Consider the following 21408-nt stretch of genomic DNA (forward strand, 5'->3'; position numbering starts at 1 on the left):
AGTGAATGCTGCAAGTCAATGACTTGATGCAGTTTGTTGGGTTTCCTTGAACAGAAAAGGCTTTGCACAATTTCAAACACACTTTACCGCAAAACAACAAAACCGCAGACATTGTGAATAATGTTGAAATCATACACATTACAGTGGACCAGCTGTGTTCACAGGGCTTAGGGTTCACAACTGTCTGCAAATAGCTAAAATCAGAGAATACATGTGATTACAAAGTGTTGAAAGGGCAATGGAATAAATATATATCAGTAAATATCAGTTCTCAACCATAACAGTATTAATAATATCAGATATAAACATCGGCACAAATCTTCATATCACTGCATGCCAAGTGAATATTCATTAATACACAAGGTGGAAACCATCTTATCTTGACTGCAGAAGTCAACATCAAAAACCTTCCATATCTCCCCAGATAGTGATAGTGATAATATTGTCAATTTTGAATTATGGTCAGAAAGGTTGATTTTTGGTTAAGGTCGACAATTGACGGTGAATCAACCATCAAACAATCATCCGATTCCAGCCAAGTAACCAATGTTGAAGAGATGTCATTGAATCAATGTTTTGTGGTCAAATTCTAATGATTGAAATGCCAACATCTGATCAATGTTGAATCTATGTATGCTGTCCCAACCATCCCACTCATGGGATGGTTGGGACATCCCACTCCCCATGGATGCCCCTTCACTGTTGGCTTGTTTGCAACCTGCTGAAGATGTTAATTCAATGTCGAATTATAATCAAAAAGGTTGAATTTATGGTTAAGGTCAACAATTGATGGTGGATAAACCATCAAACAATTATCTAATTATAGCCAAATAATTAATGTTGAAAAGACGTCATTGAATCTATGTTTTGTGGTCAGTTCTAAGGACTGAAAAGCCAGTATCCTCAAAGCACACTGCCCTGAAAGTTTTAGGTAAGGTAATTTTATTTATATAGCACATTTTCAGTAACAAGGCAATTCAAAGAGCTTTACATGAATTAAAAGGAAATACAAATAAAGTAACAAACCAAAGGAAAGAGCACAAAAAAGAGGAAAGGACACAGTAAGGCAAATCGCAACATTCAGGCAAAACAAAGGGCAAAACAGAGACATGAGTGAAGGCGGTGACGTCAAAGGACCATGAAACCAGATGGCTGAGCCTCCTGGCAAAGTCCGATAAAGGTGTTGTTTATTGAGGAATGATGTCCTTGGGAGCGCTCAGCTCCACAGCTCCATGGACAGTGGCGCAAACAGTGGGTATGCAGGGTATGCAACGCATAGGGGCGCAGCACCAGAGGGGGGCGTCAAAGCCCCGTCTGGAGAGGTCGGCGCGCCGATGATGTTTTCCCATACACTTCAGCGCGCCTTACGCTCCTTCACCTCGTGCACATAACGAGGTAAATGTAGCGAGTTTTATCCTTCACGTATCGTCGAGAGCGAGTGGGCGTCGCTCCCCCTTGGGGGGGGAGAGGGTGATGGGTGGGCGGCGATCTATGTTTTCGCATCCACCTGAATAATGTGTAGTTGCGCCACTGTCCATGGATACAGGGGAGGGTGAGGTGGGAAAGAGCGTTGTGCTTACATATCTTCAAGGAGATTGGAAATATGCAGCCCTTCCAAGACCACACAGGGAAAGCCAATTCAGAAGCAGAATGTCTTAAGTCGGGAAGATTATAAATTTCAATTTTCCCTGAAGTCTCTCCAATACATCTCAGCTCCCAATTATCCAAATTAGTTTGGTCATTCCACTGAGCCGAAACTAGCAACTTCTCCAAGATTTATTCCTACTCTTGAGTGCGTTTTAAAGTCCTCGTCTCTGTCCACACCAACAGTCCGAGTGTTCGCTAGTTTGGCCAAGTCCGTCACAAATTTGTCAATAGTCCAGGAATCCACAAGCTCCAAACAGCAGAAAGCATTTCTAGATATGCTTTAGATATATTCTAAAGCATATCTAAAATATTTAGATATGCTCTATGAATAAAGTCTCTGAATAGATTAATTTTCCACAAATAATTTGGATTTTCACAGATTTTCACAAGGTCCTTTATATAAAACTTTTCATATCATTTAATCTCTCTGATCAATGGCATTTTAAAATGTATATTTCAAACTTTAGTCACAAATAGCTATAAACTATTACTGAATAGAGGCAAACTACGTTCTTTGATTGGTGAACTCCTGAACATGAGCCATCCTGCTAAGAAAACCTCCACATGTTGAAAGTATAATTTGATTATGATGGAAAACATGCAGAGAGTAGCATGCCTCTGCCTTGGAGTTAGCTGCCAGATGTCGCTCTGCTAAAAATAGAACAATGGGAGTGATGTGCTGACTGTTCTGGGGGTGGGAGGGCCTGGATGTCAGGCTGTCTCTTCCACTTGGTTGAATAAGATGACGAAGGAAGAAACTGTGCTAGTGGTGCAAAGCCAATTAGCTGGACAGGAAGCTGACATGAAGCAATGAGGTGTGAAGTTTGTTACATCAATGCCGGCCAATGGGATCCTGTAGCATCGGCTCAGGACTACGGAGGTTCTCTACGGTCTGCCCTCAGATCAGGTTCACTTTGACAGATTTACACAAAAACAGGTAAGGAGGGTTCACAATGCCTTGTTGAAGTATTCAACCTCCATAATCTTTCATATTGTGTCATCCTACCAATGTCATCCTTTGGTATCCTACCAAAAGTAGGATACCAAAGTCATCCTACCAAATGACAAAGTATGTCTTTTGGTAGGATGACATACTACCAAAGTAGGTAGTATGTCTACTTTGTTAGGCATACTTTGAAAGTAGATCATCTTTCATACTTTGTTATCCTATCACTTCAAACCTCAACTGAATACAGCAGATGTCATTGTATGATTTGCTTCAGTCCGACACCACACTGGACATTGTTCAGTAAATTATTATAATGATATAAAGTATCAACGTTCCTACATGTTCTCAATAAAAAACAAATACATGTCATAGATAGCCTCATCATAACTGTAATAAATAGTGGTGGGACTTGATTAAAATTTTTAATAAAGTTAACTGCAGAGTTGGTAATTAATTAATTGAAATTAATTGCACTTGCACTTTAATCAAAAACTAACAAAATAAGTAACATTTTCAATTAAAAAATACTTTTTACAGTTAACTTATTGAATAAATAAACAGCATCTACAATAACTCTGAAAAATTAATGAGTTACAACATTCAATTTCCCTTTGGGAGTAGTAAAGTATTTTTGAATTGAATTGAATTAAATAACAACAAGTATACTTGCTTTTGATTTATTTAGGTTTTCCAACCATCAAGGTGGTGCAAAGTATAAAAGTTGCAGTTGAACTTTTATTTAAAAATGTTTTTTATGTTAAAAATATAGAAAAATAAGATTTTTTAACATAAAAAACAAGCTACAATCAGTGGGGAAATGAAAAAAATAAAATAGAGCTCTGCCCTCTCCCTACGGTCCTACTGTTATCTACAGAAAACCAGAGCCTGTTGGAGGGATTTAGCACTGCCAATCACCCATGTGTATGCACTGCTCATACCTTTCTCCTTGCTCTCTGCTATACTAAAGCTGGCTCACAACAACAAAGCCTGCCATGAATACACAAGCTAGTTAACATGACCAATAACGATAGCGGATAAATGGTTTTTCTGGAACAGCAAGTTGATTCTCCACCATTAAGATATATATATTTTAAATATTTGTATTACTTATGCCACAAATTTGCCGCATAGGACACAGCTCCAATGAGGTTTCTGTTTGTTTTTTTACATAACTGAAAAGAACAAAATATTTGCATTCTACATACACATACTAGCAACCACCCATAACTTGTGCATATATACCATATGTATACTACTGCTTACTGCTTATATATTCACCATGATTATACAATTGTATATATTGTAGTCTGAATATTGCACCAATATTGTATTTTTAATAATACTACAACATATGTATATTACTGCTTGGACATTCACCACAGTCATAGTTTGTAGGTATTTAGTCTGAACATTCAAATTAATACTCTATATCATAATAATACTGCATACCATGTATACACTTGTACATACTTTTGTATATGTCTGTTCACAACTGTATATTTACCCCAGTCATAACTGTAGACATGTACATTGTATCGTATTTGTACGATACAATGATAAATGATAATCAAATGATATTTTAGATCATCATATATATTTATATTTATAACTTCGCTTAAGCACTTCTGGATGGATGTAAACTGCATTTCGTTGCCTGTACTTGGGACATGTGCAATAACAATAAAGTTGAATCTTTCTATCCATCTACGTACACACCAAGTAAAGATAATAAAATAAAAAGGAAAATTAAGCATTAAAAGAAAATGGAAAAAAAAGGGTGAGGGGCAACACTCAATCCAGGAACAGAGGGCTAGGGTTGCCAATAAGGAAGTAAATGCTAAAATAGTCAATTGATTAGCAGTAAATCGTTTGTCGTCAAGTTAGAGGAGCATTTAGAGAGAACAAGGAACACGACTGTGCCTCTAACTTGCACCATGAGCGGTCCATCTATCTAAACCAAAATGAAATTTTGTAGATATGTGCCCCCCAACAATACAGTTGGAAGTTTGGAAGTGACAATCCAACGCTAGATTTGCATCTGTGAAGTTTGGATTTGCCGATACTGGGTGGCTTTCCATGCCATAGGACACTAGATATAGTTTGATCCAATGTTTTGAAAAAGTGCTTTGGCAGAAAAGTGCGAGACAATTAAACAAAAATAGAAATTTGGGTAAAACGTTCATTTTAATTGCATTAATTCTACCAAGAAGTGAGAGAGGTAAACTACTCCATCTTTGGAAGTCCAATTTAATTTTAGACATCAAAAGCAAAAAAATTGACTGTGAGAAGAGAAATTCAATTGCAATTATATTATGAGTAACAAAAGCTTTTATTGACAGAATGAGTTAATGCAGCAAGTCAATATATGCAGTGTTGACCCCTCTTCTTCAGGACCTCTGTAATTCTCCCTGGCATGCTCTCAATCAACTTCTGGCCAAATCCTGATTGATAGCAGTCCATTCTTGCACACTCAATGCTTGCATTTTATCAGAATTCCTAGGTTTTTGTTTGTCCACCGTCTCTTGATGATTGACCACAAGTTTTCAATGGGATTAAGATCTGGGGAGTTTCTAGGCCATGGACCCAAAATCTCTATGTTTTGTTCCCTGAGCCAGTTAGTTATCACCTTTGCTTTATGGCCAGGTGCTCCATCATGCTGGAAAAGGCATTGTTCATCACCAAACTGCTCTTGGATGAATGGGAGAAGTTGCTCTCGGAGGACATTCTGGTACCATTCTTTATTCATGGCTGTGTTTTTAGGCCAGACTGTGAGAGAGCTGACTCCCTTGGCTGAGAAGCAACGTCACACATGAATGGTTTCAGGATGCTTTACAGTTGGCATGAGACAAGACTGGTGGTAGCGCTCACCTCGTCTTCTCCTAACAAGCTGTTTTCCAGATGTCCCAAACAATCGGAAAGGGGATCCATCAGAGAAAATGACTTTACCCCAGTCCTCAGCAGTCCACTCCCTGTACCTTTTGCAGAATATCAGTCTGTCCCCGATGTTTTTCCTGGAGAGAAGTGGCTTCTTTGCTGCCCTCCTTGAGACCAGGCCTTGCTCCAAGAGTCTCCGCCTCACAGTGCGTGCAGATGCACTCACACCTGCCTGCTGCCATTCCTGAGCAAGCTCTGCACTGCTGGTAGCCCGATCCCGCAGCTGAAACACTTTTAAGAGACAGTCCTGGCGCTTGCTGGTCTTTCTTGGGCGCCCTGGAGCCTTTTTGGCAACAATGGAACCTCTCTCCTTGAAGTTCTTGATGATGTGATAAGATTGTTGACTGAGGTGAATCTTTCCAGCTGCTCTTCCCTGTTAGGCCATTTTTGTGCAGTGCAATGATGACTGCACATGTTTCTTTAGAGATAACCATGGTTCACAGAAGAGAAACAATGATGCCAAGCACCAGCTTCTTTTTAAAGTGTCCAGTGGTGTCATTCTTACTTAATCATGACAGATTGATCTCCAGCCCTGTCCTCATCAACACCCACAGCTGTGTTAATGGAGCTGAAACCATGTTAGCTGGTCCTTTTAAGGCTGCAATGAAGTGGAAATGTGTTTTGGGGGATAAAGTTCATTTTCTAGGCAAATATTGACTTTGCAATTAATTGCTGTTAAGCTGATCACTCTTTATAACATTCTGGAGAATATGCAAATTGCCATTATAAAAACTGAAGCAGTAGACTTTCTAAATATTAACATTTTAATCATTCTCAAAACTTTTGGCCATGACTGTAGGTACTTAAAGCCAGAGAAGTTCAACTTACTAGGAATGTCGGAGTGTGAAAATTTTAATGCTGCCAGATTGAAAGGGTAGCATTCACTTTTAGCAATATTTACTCTATAGCCTGAAAAAGATTCAAATCTCTGAAAGGCAGATAAAATTGATGAAATGGATAGAGTAGGATCTGAGACATACTGCAATAAATCGTCAGCATGAAGCGATAGTTTGAATTCGGTGCCTACATGGGAAATTCCAGTGAAAGTGTTGGAAGACCTTAGGAAGATTGACAGAGGCTCTATGGCTAGGGCAAACTAGCCATAGAGAGGGGATAACGGGCATCCCTGTCTAGGGCCACAGAAAAGTAACAACAAAAAAAAAACCAGGACTGAATGCCATTGTAGGAAATGCTGGCACAAGGAGACGTATAAAAGAGACATATCCAAGAAATGAATACATCTCCCAGTTCAAATTTCCTTAGAACAGCAAATAAATAGTCCAATTTAACTCTGTCGAACGCTTCTCAGCAGCAACCGAGATCATCACTTCAGGTACTTAGGTGGTTTTAGGATAGATAATGTTCAAGAGTGCATGGATATTAAACAATAGTTGCCTCCCGATAACAAATCCAGTTCACTCATATGAGATAATAGTTGGTATAATACTTTCCGAAAGATGTGCTAAAACTTTAGCAAGATCTTAGCATCCACATTTATTAAGGAGAGAGGTCTGTATGAGCTAGAAAGATTAGGATCTTTATCTGTTTTTAAGAGGAGACAAATAGAGGCTTGTGTTAAAGTATGGGAGAGACTGCCTTGATGTAATGATTCCTTATAGCTTGTCCTGAAATTAAAAAAGAAATTCAACAGGAAATCCATCCAGTCCAGGAGCTTTATTGCTTTGCATGCTTCTCATGACAGTAACAATCTCCTCCATGGTTAGTGGCAGGTCAAGTTCCCTACTAACATCTAGGTTTATCACAGGGAACTTGAGACCATCAAGAAGCATGTTAATTTCAGTGGTATCAGCTGGAGATTCAGATTTAAATAACGAGGAGTAAAATGAAATTAAAAATTGAATTAATAGTAGAGTGACCGGTCCAAGTATTTTCAGGCAGTTTGTTTTTTCGTTTGAAATAAAAAATAAGAAAACGAAAATAGACTAGATTTTTTATTTTTCGTTTATTAAACCAAAATCGGAAATCGAATTTTTGGCTCCTTATCCGTTTTCCCATTAAGTGCACTAAACGAAAAAACAGATAACGAGCGGTCAGTTTTGATTTTCATGATTTCATTTTTGACAAGCGGTCTGTCCCGAAAATTCTCTCTGTCTGGCTTACACAGTATCACACACATTGTGCAGGCTGCAGGGAGACAAGCTTGTTCCTTTCAGGTTTCAGGCTCTATACTGTTCTGCCAGCCACAAGTCAGTTTAAGTAATGCTCCTGTGAGAAACAAATAATACCAGAAAAATGGTTAGCCTGAGTTTTTAGTTTTGTTTTTTTTATTTTGAAAGACCAGAGCACGGGGCAGTGGCTTTCCATACCATCCTGCAGCCATACCCGTCTCGTCTCTGGACCAGCAAGATGGCCACCATTGCACAGCAGCAATAAATAAAGGTATATACGTACACTATTAATTTGTCACAAAAAGTTGTTTAAAGATGTTTTTAGGCTAGAAAGTAATCCTCATAGCTTCATCTACACACTTAGCTCATGCAATTTCTTTGAAATATACTCCGGAGTAGCGTAGTGTAGCTAACGGAGCCAGGCGGCTCCAGGCTCAGCGAACGGGTGGAGTGTGTTTACCCCGCTAACCAAGGTCTGATCTCGGAAAGTCACTCTGTTGTTTTCTGCTGCTTGATATCTGATCGTAGCGTCTCAAAGTGTGACATGAAGAGTTTAATGTGTTTGCATATATACTATTTGATACGTGTGTCAAAATATAATATTTCTCTCTGGAGAGTTCGATACTTCTGAAGATGTTAGTATCTTCTAAACATTGACACAGTGTTCTCTTCCAATACCAGTTACTAATATTCCCTTCCTCTGATTTTTTTGTAGTTTGTAAATTCATTATTTGTGCGTGTGAAATATACTGCTCAAAAAATAAAGGGAACACTTAAGTGTTCACTTAAGTGCTTAAGTGTTCCCTTTATTTTTTGAGCAGTGTATATTCTTCCCTCCCTTCCTTTTTCATCCCATCTGGATGAAAAAAAAAACCTGAACGCTGTATGCGCTGGGTTTTTACCTTAGAATGGCCAACTCTGTTATTCCTATGTCAATTTGATACAGTAGGAGCTTCTGCACTTCCCATATCTGTGTCTTCTGTCACTTTTATCAGCAGTTAAAACCGTTTAATCCGTTGTTAACACGTCGTAACATGTTTTTCTGAGCCGCCTTTAAACGCAACATGAGCGCTACAACGTTTGCGCTGGGTTTACACCTGTATGGCAGCGAAGGAGACCTGCTGCTGCTGCTGCTGCGCAGAGCTACGCAGGTGTGTTAGAATCATGGCAGTGCTGAGACGCTTTACCAGGTCGAGAAAGAGTCACACGCTGTTAGACAAAAGGGCCACAGTAAAAAGTTACATGTTTGATTCTGTTAGACACCAAGGTTCATTTCTCACGGAAAAGAAATGTTTTCTCAGGCCACAGAGGCATGGTGTGATTTGAGGGAGTGTCTTCAGTCCATATAATCAGCTGCCCTCCTCCTTCTCCTCAGACGCTACAGACTTTTTTAGAAACTCTTCTCAGATGTAATGGTTAAAGCGTCTCCTTTCAGCGCTGAAAGTGAATAAAATAAGTAAAATCTGAATGCTTTTCTTGGCTGATTTTATGTTCCGTGTGTCAATACAAATTATGATTAATAGATCGGGATTTCCATTCCCAACAGCAGCAAACAAGCAAAACGCAAAGAACTTTTCACAGTTTTTCCCCCAAACTAACAGACTGTTGATGCAGCTAATGCTAGCTAAAAAATGATTAACTAGCTAATATCAATACATCACAAAAGCTTGTTAACAAGTAGCTTGTATGCTACTGGTGTTGTTGTCTGTGTTCAGCTACGATTCATTTTCCCCCCAAAAAGCTGATTCCCCCCTCTTGTTCGTCTGGAGCCGGGGCTGAGTATAACAGGGAGTCTCTAAGAATCCACAGCCCCCACCCCCTTCGCTCACACACATCGTTCAACCAGACAACTATTTGCAAGCCATATGGGGGGACCCAGAAATAGCTTGGAAACCACTGGGGGGGCCCAGGAGAAAAAGTTTGGAAACCACTGCTTTAAGTGATTCCCAAAGTAATGAATGCGAGATTGGATCCCTCTCATTCTGATTCATTGCAATAAAATAATCGATTTTAGCTATGATAAATGTATTAAACCTTTCATCTGAAAGAAGTAAAGGATGGAATCTCCAAGGTGTTGCATATGGATGTTGAAAAGAAAACTTGATCTCTAATGAAAGAGGGGCATCGTCAGAAATGACAATAGAGTGATAATTAACAGCTGGAACCTCTGGAATTAGCTTAGCGTCGACAAAGAAGTAATCAATCCAAGATAAAGACCGATGCAAGTGGGAAAAGAAAGAAAATTCCTTGCTAAGGGGATTGTAAAATTTCCAGGAATCAATGCAACCATTTTTTTGACATGAAATCTGAGAGTGATCTAGACATTAATGAAGGGACCAAATTACGTGGGTCAGAGTGATCTAGATTGGGATCGATGACGCAATTCATATCCTCGCCTACTATATAAGGACATTATCATCTAAACAGGGAAGGCATTCAAATAGCATGCATAAAATTTGGATCATCAAAATTGGGGGCATATATATTCACGAACAGAATTGGGACATGAAATAATACAACAATAATACAATAATACAACGTCTTTGGCGTGTGGTCAGGAAAAACAGAGAAGTGTATGTCTCCAATCTTGAACCGCACCTGGGTCGTAGCTCGGCACAATATGTCCACACACTCCAAGTGATAGTGCAGGTGGACCACTATAGGGCAAGGTCGCTTCTCCAGGTTACGGCTGGAGAGTACGATGGTCCACCAAGGGCTCCTTCTCCAATTGAAAACCCTCATTAAGCGAAGTGGAGATGGCTGTAGAAGAGGTGGAAAAATTCTCTGGAATGCCTATCAACTGTATATTATTGTGGTGAGATCTGGGCTCCAGGTTATCCCATTTAGTGTCTAATCTTTTCAGATCCACTGATGGCTGCTCAACCTTAGCCTGTGATGTTATCGGTGCAGGTAGAGTGATGTCTCTAACTCGCCCATAGTATCCTTCAAGCGTGCAACCAGCTGAATGATTGTAAGACTGATAGTTAATTCTGATTTCACTGCCAGCTCAGCCTTAGTCCTCGACAAGTTTTCGGTCAGAGTTTCTCTGAGTTCAGTTTTGATTTCAACCCGGAGTGCAGATAGCAGCTCGTTCTTAAAGGCCGAGGAAGGAGTGTAGCCAGTGAGTTCAACCGGGCAGGAGGGAGAGTCACTACAAGGTGGGAATGTAGCCTAAGAAGCAGGTCTCTATTGCTGTGCAGACAGTTTAACTTTTGAGCTGCCTGATTTATGCTGTAGACAGCGAAGTAGAGATGATTTATAAATCATTCATGTTCGCTCAAAGGAGGACCGTGATTATCTTTCTATCATTATGGAGAAGTTTGATGAATATTTCTTATCCCAGAGAAATATAAGAGAGAGAGCCTGCTTTCACTAGCGTGTTCAGTGGCAGGTAGAAAAGGCTCAGTGTTTCATCCGAGTGCTGTATGACCTACCAGAAACCTGTGAGTTCGGGCACTGTGGTGGCGCAGGGGCAACGCACAACCCATGTATTGAGGCCTTAGTCCTCATGCCAGTGGTCGCAGGCTCGACTCCCGGCCTGGCGATGCTTGCTGCATGTCTTCCCCCTCTCTCATGACCCTTTTTCCTGGCAAAACTACTTTCAAATAAAGGCCACTAGAGCCAACAAAACCTTTAAAAAAAGGTCCAGGATTGCATTGTTGTCGGGATACAGGATACAGGATAAAGAACTCTCCTGCTGGCTGCAGTTGATGGCGAGTCTGACGTTGGCACAAATGATACAGACCACCAAACAATCTGAAGAGGTGGCAGCTCAGGTGAGCCAACAGGCCAAGTCGGAGAGATAAGTGGAGGAGGTCCACCATAAGAAGAGATACATGTATTGGAAACCAAAACACAGTAAGCAGCAAGGAAATAAAAAGGGACAAATGAAGATAAATGTGGGAAATGTGGAAAAATACAGCATTTTAGAAACGATATGTGCCATAGAGAAGTCATAAAGACTTCTCTATGTTCATGACAGATATTATCTCATGTGTGTCATGTCAGTCTTATACACACCCCTTCAAATAAAGTGTTACCGTTTTGTTATCAAAGCAACAATCTGATGTTAGTTTAATCTCTGAGTTTGTGCTGCATTTGATCACAAATACAAATTAATAAATGATAACTTATTGCTTCTTATGTTGGCCAATGAAACTATTCCCCCTCTCCCAGATTTCACTAAATCTAACACAGAAGCTGTTAGAGGTTCTGATGTTTTCAGCAGGAAGAGGGGCCCCTGCATGATGAGTGAGGCAATGAGAAGAGGTACCAGCTGTGTGATTGGTCTGCTCTCCGGCTTTAAATGCATAAACTATAAACGTATCTTTTAGAAATAAATCTGCTCTGCGAGTGAAACTATGAACAACAGAGACACAATCTGGCTTTAAGATTTAGGAGAAAAAGGAAATTGAATATTTATTTTTATCTTTTCAATTATTAATTTTACTAAAAATAAAACAAGCTAAGCTTAGCGTGGTGGGGGACCTAGTAAAGCATGGCTTTACTTTGGTTTTACTTTGGTAAACCCTGGGTTTTTACCTAACTTTTAAAGTTAGTCTTAAAACACATTTATTTTACTTGGCTTTCAACAGCAGCGGGATCTAGTTTTAAATTGTATGCGTTTGTTTTTAAACTAAGTTTTTATTTTATTTTTATTATTTTTTTAAAAACACAGAAGCTGTTAGAGGTTCTGATGTTTTCAGAACCTCTAACTTTGTATCAGTGCTGTACACTGATACAAAGTGTACAGCACTTGTATCAGCTGTGGTTGTTTTAAAGTGCTTTATAAATAAAGTTGGCATTGTGGGGTTTTTTATGAGAAGCTTGACAAATATTTTTGTGACCTGGATCAGTTCTGGAAGCTGATCACAAACCACTGGTACCATTAGTAATAATCACAGCACGATAACGTTTCCTGGTGGTGTCAGCGTCTTCGCATGAGACTTATACTGCTTCAGGTTTGGATCTCGTATGTACCAGGAAAAACCCTGTCGCTTCTGATAGTCTGTCTCGAAGCCCACTGTCACATGACAAAAAAAAAGAGTGACATGTACACTGAGCTGGACAGTGATGTGGTGACTGTAATCCAAGGCATCCCTGCATCACCATCCAGGATGGATAGTCTTAGAATGGCAGCAGTTGATGGAGAGCTTCAAACATGACGACTGGCCAGAGTACAGCGACAATGTGTCATTGAAGATGAAGTGGAAAACTTACAGAAGCTTCAGCAGAAAGCTGAGTTAAAAAAGATAAACTGAAGCTTTTCATTCTACAAGCATCAAATCAAACATTTAGCTACACAGATCAGAAACTAATGACTACAATGTTGCTTCCCAACCAGAAGGCTGTCCATTTCAACATCTATGTTGGTCATCAAGAGTACAACACAAAGTAAGGGAAGACAGAGAGATGCAGTAAGCTGGAAAATAAATCAGTTACCAATGTTGGCGTGTTTGAGCAGGCGACAGATCCTGGCTTCGCGCTCCAGCTTCTGGTGATCTGTGGGGACAGAAAAAAAGCGTTACCCAAGTCCCCATGAAATTTGGTGACATCAGGGGTTATGTCATGTTTATGACAGTGTCATGTCAGTCTTATGCCCACCCCCTCAAAGTGTTACCAATGATCATTTCTGTTAGTTTTAGTATTGGCTCCAGATGTTTACATGACAGTCTGTAATATACATTAGAGTTTTAAGAGTGTTAAAGTACGATAACCAGTTACATCAAGTAGTGCCTCTGTACAGTTAAATGGCACAGAATACCTGGATTTAAGCTGGTTTTTGAACAGATCAAAATATATTAATGCTCTCATGACACCAACAGTGGAAGAAGATAGCAAAAATAACAAACCCTATTGTATTATTACACTTAATTATAGTTATGATAGACAATTGTCCAGATAACAGTAAACCACAGGATCATCTTCCACCCCCACTGTGGAGGACATAACTGCTGGCTCAGATGTTTATCAGGAGTCACTGAGAACATTTGTTTTCCAATTCAATAAACAGGCAATGCTGATCCTAACCCTAACCACTGAAAGCATAGACGGATTCCCCTCCGTGCTTTCTGAGGGGAAACCACGGAGGAGAATCCCAAACAGCTGACACAGCGCAACCCAGAGTCCAGCGGACATTGGAGATATGTGGAAACAACATTCATGTTTATTCAATAATCCGTGAAAAGAATATCCACAGAAACCACCAGGAGAGGAGTTGGAGCGAAGTTCCTACTGCAGTTGATAAACCTGGTAACTTGTCAGCTGTTCACTGCTAACGTGACATAAATAGGTTACAATGATTTTCATTCAGTCAGGACTTTACGCTGACTCTAACCACATGCATCACAGGTAGATTCTAGTAAAGCATTGATTAATGCCTGATTTTAAAATTAGTTAACTTGACTTGTAGCCATTATTTTGTGCCCATTGTTGGACGGCACGATCAAACCCTATCGAATCCGTTAAACATAGGATTTCTGTCGGCTAGTGGGTGATCTCTCAGGTTTTGAAAATGGGCCGACAATCAGCAGACAGTTCTAAAATCATGTAGTGAGAGCTGGGCATTACGCTAAAGAAATGAGGAAGGGAGGATCAGCGGAGAGCACCAGAGTTGAGCCTTTTTTCATCCAGTGTCATCAATAGAAAGAGAAAAAGGCAGGAAGAAACGATAAGCCGATAAAATAAAATGAGGTTGGTAACTTTCATTTATTGTACGATTAATTGATTTATTGTTTATTGCGACAGGCGTAACAGAAATCTGCTTCTCATTTGCCTGCGCCAGCCACTGGGTTATCATTCAGTGTTTTTCAACCTTTTTTGAGCCAAGGTACATTGTTTTAATTGAAAAAAATCACGAGGCACACCACCAACCAAAAATGTAAATAAAGATACTCTGTAGCCGCCTATATTTACACAGTATTAGTGTAATAATGTAGCTTTTGTAATGAAATAAAAATAATTTTCTCTGTTAGAATTATTTTCACTCTTTGCTGTCAATAGCAGAGTTGACATACTGTAATAAATATTGATTCTCTGGAAAAAAGTAAGAAAAATATGTAGTTTAATGTTTGACAATTTATAAATCAAAAGTCATTTCTCAATAACGTATAAAAAATAAATACAGGAAAATTATTTGTTTGTCTTGAAATGTTAAATGTACATTAAATTATGGAATTATGTAAATATATTCTTTAATAAAACACACAAGTGTGTCTGTTTATCAATTTCAATATAAAAATAATCAGAATCATTTCTATAAAATCAAACATTGTGCTCTTTATTCAGAAATGCGCTGCCTAATCGTCATGTGTTTCACATCATGTGTTGATTTTTCACTGTTCAGCGTCGGATTCTCTGTTTTTATGTCATAATTCACATCTAGTTCGTCGCTCCGTTTTATGTCCTGCTTCTCCTGTTTCAGAGTTTTACGCAATGTGCGCGAATTATTATTATTTTTTTAACTCCCTAAGGTGCAGGGCGGTCGGGAAACATATCGATGGGGAAAAGGCAGACTGACATAAACCTTGAAATTTAAAAGTGCTGTGTTGTTCTATCATCTCTTTTCATACCGGACCACTTACAGCTCCGTGTTAACGCTATAAAATGAATGCTCTCTATCGTGGTATCACCCATGGAGGGATTTCTTTATTTAAATGGGTTCATTTTTCAGCGGGATACAAAGTGAGGGTATCGTGATTTTAGTAATTACATGTTTATAAGAGCGATTTTCTGTTGTCCTTCCATGGAAGCGGGCAGCTTTCAAATGGAAATAAAACACTTTTTAATATAAATTGATGCTTTGACATGATCACAGAACTGCCATAACATATGTAGCTACATAAATACCAGACAAAGTGAATCCCAGCAGCGTCTTCAGCCGGTGTAACGCTGAACTGATGCGGAGCCATGAAGCTACAAACACTGAATAGAAGAAGAGCTGCCATCGATACAGTTGCAGCCAAGCATGATTTAATGTTACACAATACAGTTTTACCAAGTTGCTCAAAGTCTAAACTGGTATTGTTGTGGATTTAAGGTGTAAAGTTTACCTTCGACCAAACGCCCCCCAAAGGCATCCCAGCGCCCCCCTTTTGTAAAAATGTCCGCCAGCGCCCCCTGCCGTCCTCTGAACGCCCCCTGGGGGGCGGTACCGCCCACGTTGAGAACCGCTATTCTAAATGAAAATCAGCGCGTTCTTCTTTGATTTACAATTTTGACTTCTAATGATTCACTTCCTGCTAGAGAGCCCCCTGGTGGTTGAAGAAAAATCCACAGAAAAGCCGAACCGGGCTACAATCCGCATGGTTCAAAGTTTAGGAAAAAAGTAGCAGCTTATAGTCCAGAAAATACGGTACCGTAGTGAAATTGAATAATTTCCACGCCACACCTGACGATCACTCACGGCACAACAGTGGTTCAAAAACACTGAATCAGATCAATACCTAGCTTCAAAATGTTTTTATCCTACCACTACAATTATCACAGGTGTGTTAATAGTCTTAATTTTGGCTCTACTTCAGCACCACTGTTATGAGTTGCAGAGGAAGAGAGGCCACATTGCTGCTGAATTTTGTCCTTTATTATTAGTCCAAAAATCAAAGTCCTTGTTACAGATGTGAAGTAAAACTAATGATAAAAAGATTTTTGTTCATATTCTCTAAAACCTGGTCATTAAAACTCTATTCAATAGGATGTATTTATAGAACAATTTACCACAAAGGCTGCCTGAAGGCACTTTACACAGAGAAATATGTAATCTATTCAATCCATAAATTCAGTCAAAAAGATTAGATTAAAAGTAAACACCACATATTATTATCTGATTCCTGGTAAACAATTAAGAAAATAAATTTAAAATATGCTAGTTTTAAAACTTAACATGTCTTGATTGAAATAGACTAATTATAGTTTTCAGATTAATCATTTATTCTGCCAACTTGACCTTTATGTTACCTGTAGTTACAGCAGATTGCCTGCTAAATCTTCTGATCTGCCCTTTGTCTGTGTGGGAAAGAATCAGAAGTTCCAGCTTCACACTGATCTGTGAAACGCCATAAAACAGCAGGAGTTCAGGCCAGTGGAGGAGAAGCTCTGCTTCCACTTTGTTTAGACAAAGGGGACAACTGATGTTTGATATTGGAAACAAATTGCAGGGAGCTTCTAACTTTAAAGAGGGTCAAAGACAGCTTCCAGTTGGTCAAACAGAGGTACACCTTATTTGAATATATTAATGAGGAAAAACATGCCTTTACTATAAAAGTTTGTACACAGGAGTAACAAATCAGATTGCTGCTTTATTTTGCTTTTGCATCAGCACTCTCCAAAGACGCATCTTTGCTGTTTTTTTCCTCTCTCCTCTTTGTCTCGGGTAAATGAATGTATGTTTCTGTTGTATTTTCATACCTTGTATTCTATTTGACTAAACTCTGAAATTCTGTGACGTCAACACTCAACCACTGTGTGGTTTCCCGCCGGGAGAACCTGGGATCTGTGAGCAGAAGATTGAGCCAGAGATTTTCTTTAAATATATTATAACCTAAAATCTTCTTCAACACAACGCAGTGTAGTACGGGTGTGCCAATGTATAGGCCCAGTCGATTTGTTGAATTTTGGGAGATTTGTGATGTGAAGCTGATCTTATCCCTCAACTTTATCTACCTCAGCAAAGGTCTAAAAATCTATTACTGTCCTCTTACTCTGTTGTGACAAAGGTTTGACCGACAGACTGGCGCACCAGGTCATGTTTGCAGTTAACAGTAGTCACCCCACTGTTACCAATCCAGCAACTTTCTTGCTATATTTTGCGGCGTTTCAAACAAAAAGAAAAAAGGGTAAAAATTGAACCCGCAGGTCATGTTCTTAAAGAACAGTAATCAGTGATTGGTCAGAAAACTGTAATCGGTGAACCCCTACACTCAAGTTTAGTTTATTATTGAAACTGCTTCAAATATTTTCTATCCAATGAAACCCAGCAGATTGCTTCAATTTACTGACTTGCAGTAAGTCGTCAGACTGATGATGCATGCAAATGCCAGAATCACGACGACAATCAGTAAATCAATGTCTTTATTATATCTCAGCTGCTCATCTGTGCTGTTCGCAGTTCTTCAGATACAAATTCACTTGGAATGGGATGAAATCATCAGAACACAGGACCTCACAGAATGTACAAGAATTTTGCTGATATTCATTATTAAGAAACAAAAACAAACAGTTTTAAAAACAATGTCATTGTGGATGATGTTCTTTCTTTTTTTTTTTGTTTCATCGCACTTCAGACATGTCCTGCTGACCACATGGCTTTGGTTTCTGGGAAATCTAATTTTAGCCCTCTCACTCCCCCTCAACTGGTTATTCAAATGAGTTAAGCCAATTCCAGGCTCATGCAAATAGGAGTCAGCCTGCAGCGTTAAAAACAAAGACATGGCTAAAGGATTCTTGCTTAACTCTCAATACAAAGAAAACAAAGTGCTTTTGCTTTTCAATCAAGAAAATATCATTACAGTCCTTGAGTATTCAGATCAATACGGGCCTTAACAAGTATCACAAGAAAAATATTTAGGAATAATTCAGGATGCTCAGTTAAATTTTAGGAGCCATGTTGATAAAATCTGCAAAACTTAGATCGAATATAAACCCTTTTAAAATTATTAGACATTGTTTGACACTTGACTGTGCAGAGATGTTTTTGAACTCACTGATCCTCACATTTGACCTACGGAGCTCCTGTCTGGTCTCAGTCTAGTCAAACTACTCAAACCATTAGCAAGTCTCTATAATCGGGCCTTAAAGGTTTTATATCAAAAGCCGATTAGATTCCATCACTGTCACATTTTGGCTAAATTTGACATTTTGGATTTTACAAATTTTCTAAATTATAATGTTTTAAAATTGATTTTTAAGTGTTTAAATGGACTTGCACCTGCACCATTAAGCGATAGCGTAGAGACTGCAGGGCAACAGCAGATCTACCAGAGCAGCTTTAGATGGAAATTGTAAGGTTCTCTTTCGAAGAACCACTTTTGCTCAAAGTGCTCAGTCTGTGAGAGGATCTGCAGCTTTAACTCACTTCCTGTTCATTTAAAGTCTGACTCCAGTTTTAGTACGTTCAAAACTCAAGCAAAACTCTGGCTATGTCAAAAACAGAGCTTAACCATTTTTGATGTTTTACATTTTTCAGTTTGTATACATTATGTTGTGCTATTTTAAATGATTATCGCTACAATTTTTAGTTACTTTTTTAAAGCCCAACTAGGGACAAGTGCTGTGAATCAGCTGTTGCTATTGCACCATGATGCAAACATGGGATGATGTTTTATTCAGTTAGTCTATATTGATGTGTGTCTGTCCCTATCAAATAAACTTTATAAAAACAAAGAGAGGCACTAAATACAGGGTGGCCTGCGTTACTGCGTTCTTTACAGAAAGGTGGCCTTCTGTAAAGAAAGAAAGAACTTCACTCACGCTTTACAGAAAGTGCTGGAAATGATCCCCATGTGCGTCGATGCAGTATTGGCCTTAACTTATTGTCATATATGCGACGCAACTCTGGGGCACCAGTGCTCTGAATTGCATTCCAAATATTGTCTTTCAACTGCTGTAAAGTTTTTGGGTTATTAGCGTACACTTTGAAAAGTGTACGAAAAGTAAAAAAAAAAAGTTAAAAAAAGTAGACTACTTTTTTGTGGGCCACCCTGTAATACAACAGTTTATGAAATATTCTCCAACGCTGTAAGAACACATGTGAAGAGGGATCTAGGAGGACAGAGAGGGGACTGCATGGTTCAGATTTGTGACCTCCCAGCCCCTTCCAATAAGTTTCACCTTATGCATCAGCATCTAAAGTCTTATTGTCCGGCTTTAGTTGGAATGAAAACTTTTTGAGCCACTCAATGTTTTTCCCAATACCCCTTAACGTATTCTCCATGTGTTTTGTCAACCAGGACAAAACGCATGTCCTGGTTGACAAAACCAGGGTAAAGATGCCCTTGATGTGTTTCTCAGGCATCAAGGGCATCTTCAATCAGGGCCGTGCAGAGACCATTAAAGGGGCAGGAGCTCAAAAAAAAGGGCCCATCTAACCTCATTCTAGGACAGAATATTAACAAACAGCTTTCAGAGTTTAATAAACAATGATAAATTACAAAATTGTGAGATACACAATCAAAGCTAACGAACATCTCCATATAGAGCATACAACTATGCCTATGTAAGATATTTTACTAGTAATTTCTTTCTGCAGGTCTATTTTGTTATAGGAAAGTGTTGCAATATTCAAACCCACAATTTAGCAAGATATGTAAATCAGAGCTGGACCACCAGACATATTTTGTCTTTACAGAATTACACTATTAAAATATAAACAAGGGCACAAAGCAACCTTTTAGTGACTTTAATCTATAAAACAGAGCTGCCTGTTTGCTGCAGTGGAGATGAAGACGGTCCATTCAGGAAAGCAGAGCTGCAGCAAACTTTAACATGGAACTGCAGAAAAAAGAGAAAAACAAAAGCAAATATTGAATTGTTAATGAATGTCACCATGAGAAAAGCCTACTGAGTTTTGCTTAAAAACAACTTTTTAAAACATTTAAATCACACATTTGTCTCATGCAAAACAAACTTATTTGTGCATGTCAGAAATCTTTTCTTAATATTCTAAGTTTTTGTTTGACTCAAAGTTTTGCTTGTGATTCTCACGAGTCGTGAGCAGAGACTAAAATCACAACAAAAGATTTCTGATGTGTGCAAATAAAAGTTTATGTTTGGAAAATAACTTTTTAAGTTCACAAGACAAAAAATTGTTATTTAATTAAAAAGTTTTTTAAACAAAACGATTTGTTATTTAGAAAAGAAATTATTACAATTCCAAAAGTTTTGATTACAATTTTATTTTACTTAACTGAGGTTCGGTTTATTTCCCCCATTGAATAATTGGGAAAAAAAATTCTCTTACAATAAATGACATATTTCCCCAGTAACAATTAGGAGTGAATCATTTGTAGGGAGCTCCAAAAATATACAGCTCAACTCAACCCAACTTAATGTCTGGGTTGAGTTTTTCCCCTTCATTAATGTCACTTTTATTACATTCATTATATCTATCATGGTAATTCAGGGTGAGTTATTTTTAATTCTAAATTAATATCCTTATTGGACTTTTATTTAAGAGCTATTCTCCTTCAAGATACATTTACCTAAAGGTAGAATAAATGAAATGTACATTATGCAGCAAAGGAAATTAGAAGATCCGACATATATCCATTATGGAGATGATCGGTTTTGGACGGGCGATGTGCCCTTATTGCATAAGCGATACTGAAGAATGACTGATATCATTAAAGATACTGGGGAGAAGCTTTTACATATCTAGCGTTGCTAGCAAAGTCGTTAGCTAGCAGCTAGCTAATAGCACAACAACAACAACAGCCTAATGTCTGTCTGATAAAAATAGTGAATCGATAGATAAGAACAGTTTCTCCTCACCTGGCTGTCTCCTCCCCTCAGTAGTTCTTCAGAGAAAGGCAGACGCAGAGGCCTGTCAGTGTCTGTTGTATTTCATTACCTCTCTGTTTAAACCGCGACTCCGAGCTGAAGCAGAAACGATACTTCAACGTTTTCCATCATCTGACAAGCAGCAGGTCTACTCCACTTTATTCACCAAAAATGTTTTTTTTAATTCACCAAAAACTGTTCTGTAATCTGGAACGTTCGCTACGTTGAGCTCCAGTTAGCCGCCTTATCTCACTG

General features: G+C 38.8%; 1 protein-coding gene across 16 annotated transcripts in view; it reads right to left on the bottom strand.

Annotated features, from left to right (window-relative positions):
- Positions 1-21408, bottom strand: part of camk2d1 (calcium/calmodulin-dependent protein kinase (CaM kinase) II delta 1) — a 108743-nt gene that overhangs the window by 62329 nt on the left and 25006 nt on the right. For all 16 annotated transcript variants that reach the window (XM_008434849.3, XM_008434851.3, XM_017310420.2 and 13 more), the window contains one exon: positions 13102-13161. In XM_008434849.3, the coding sequence (XP_008433071.1) occupies positions 13102-13161 (60 nt within the window). The remainder of the gene's footprint in view (positions 1-13101; positions 13162-21408) is intronic.

This window comes from Poecilia reticulata, chromosome 18 (assembly GCF_904066995.2).
Source record: "Poecilia reticulata chromosome 18, P_reticulata-male-v2, whole genome shotgun sequence".
NCBI classification, from domain to species: domain Eukaryota; kingdom Metazoa; phylum Chordata; class Actinopteri; order Cyprinodontiformes; family Poeciliidae; genus Poecilia; species Poecilia reticulata.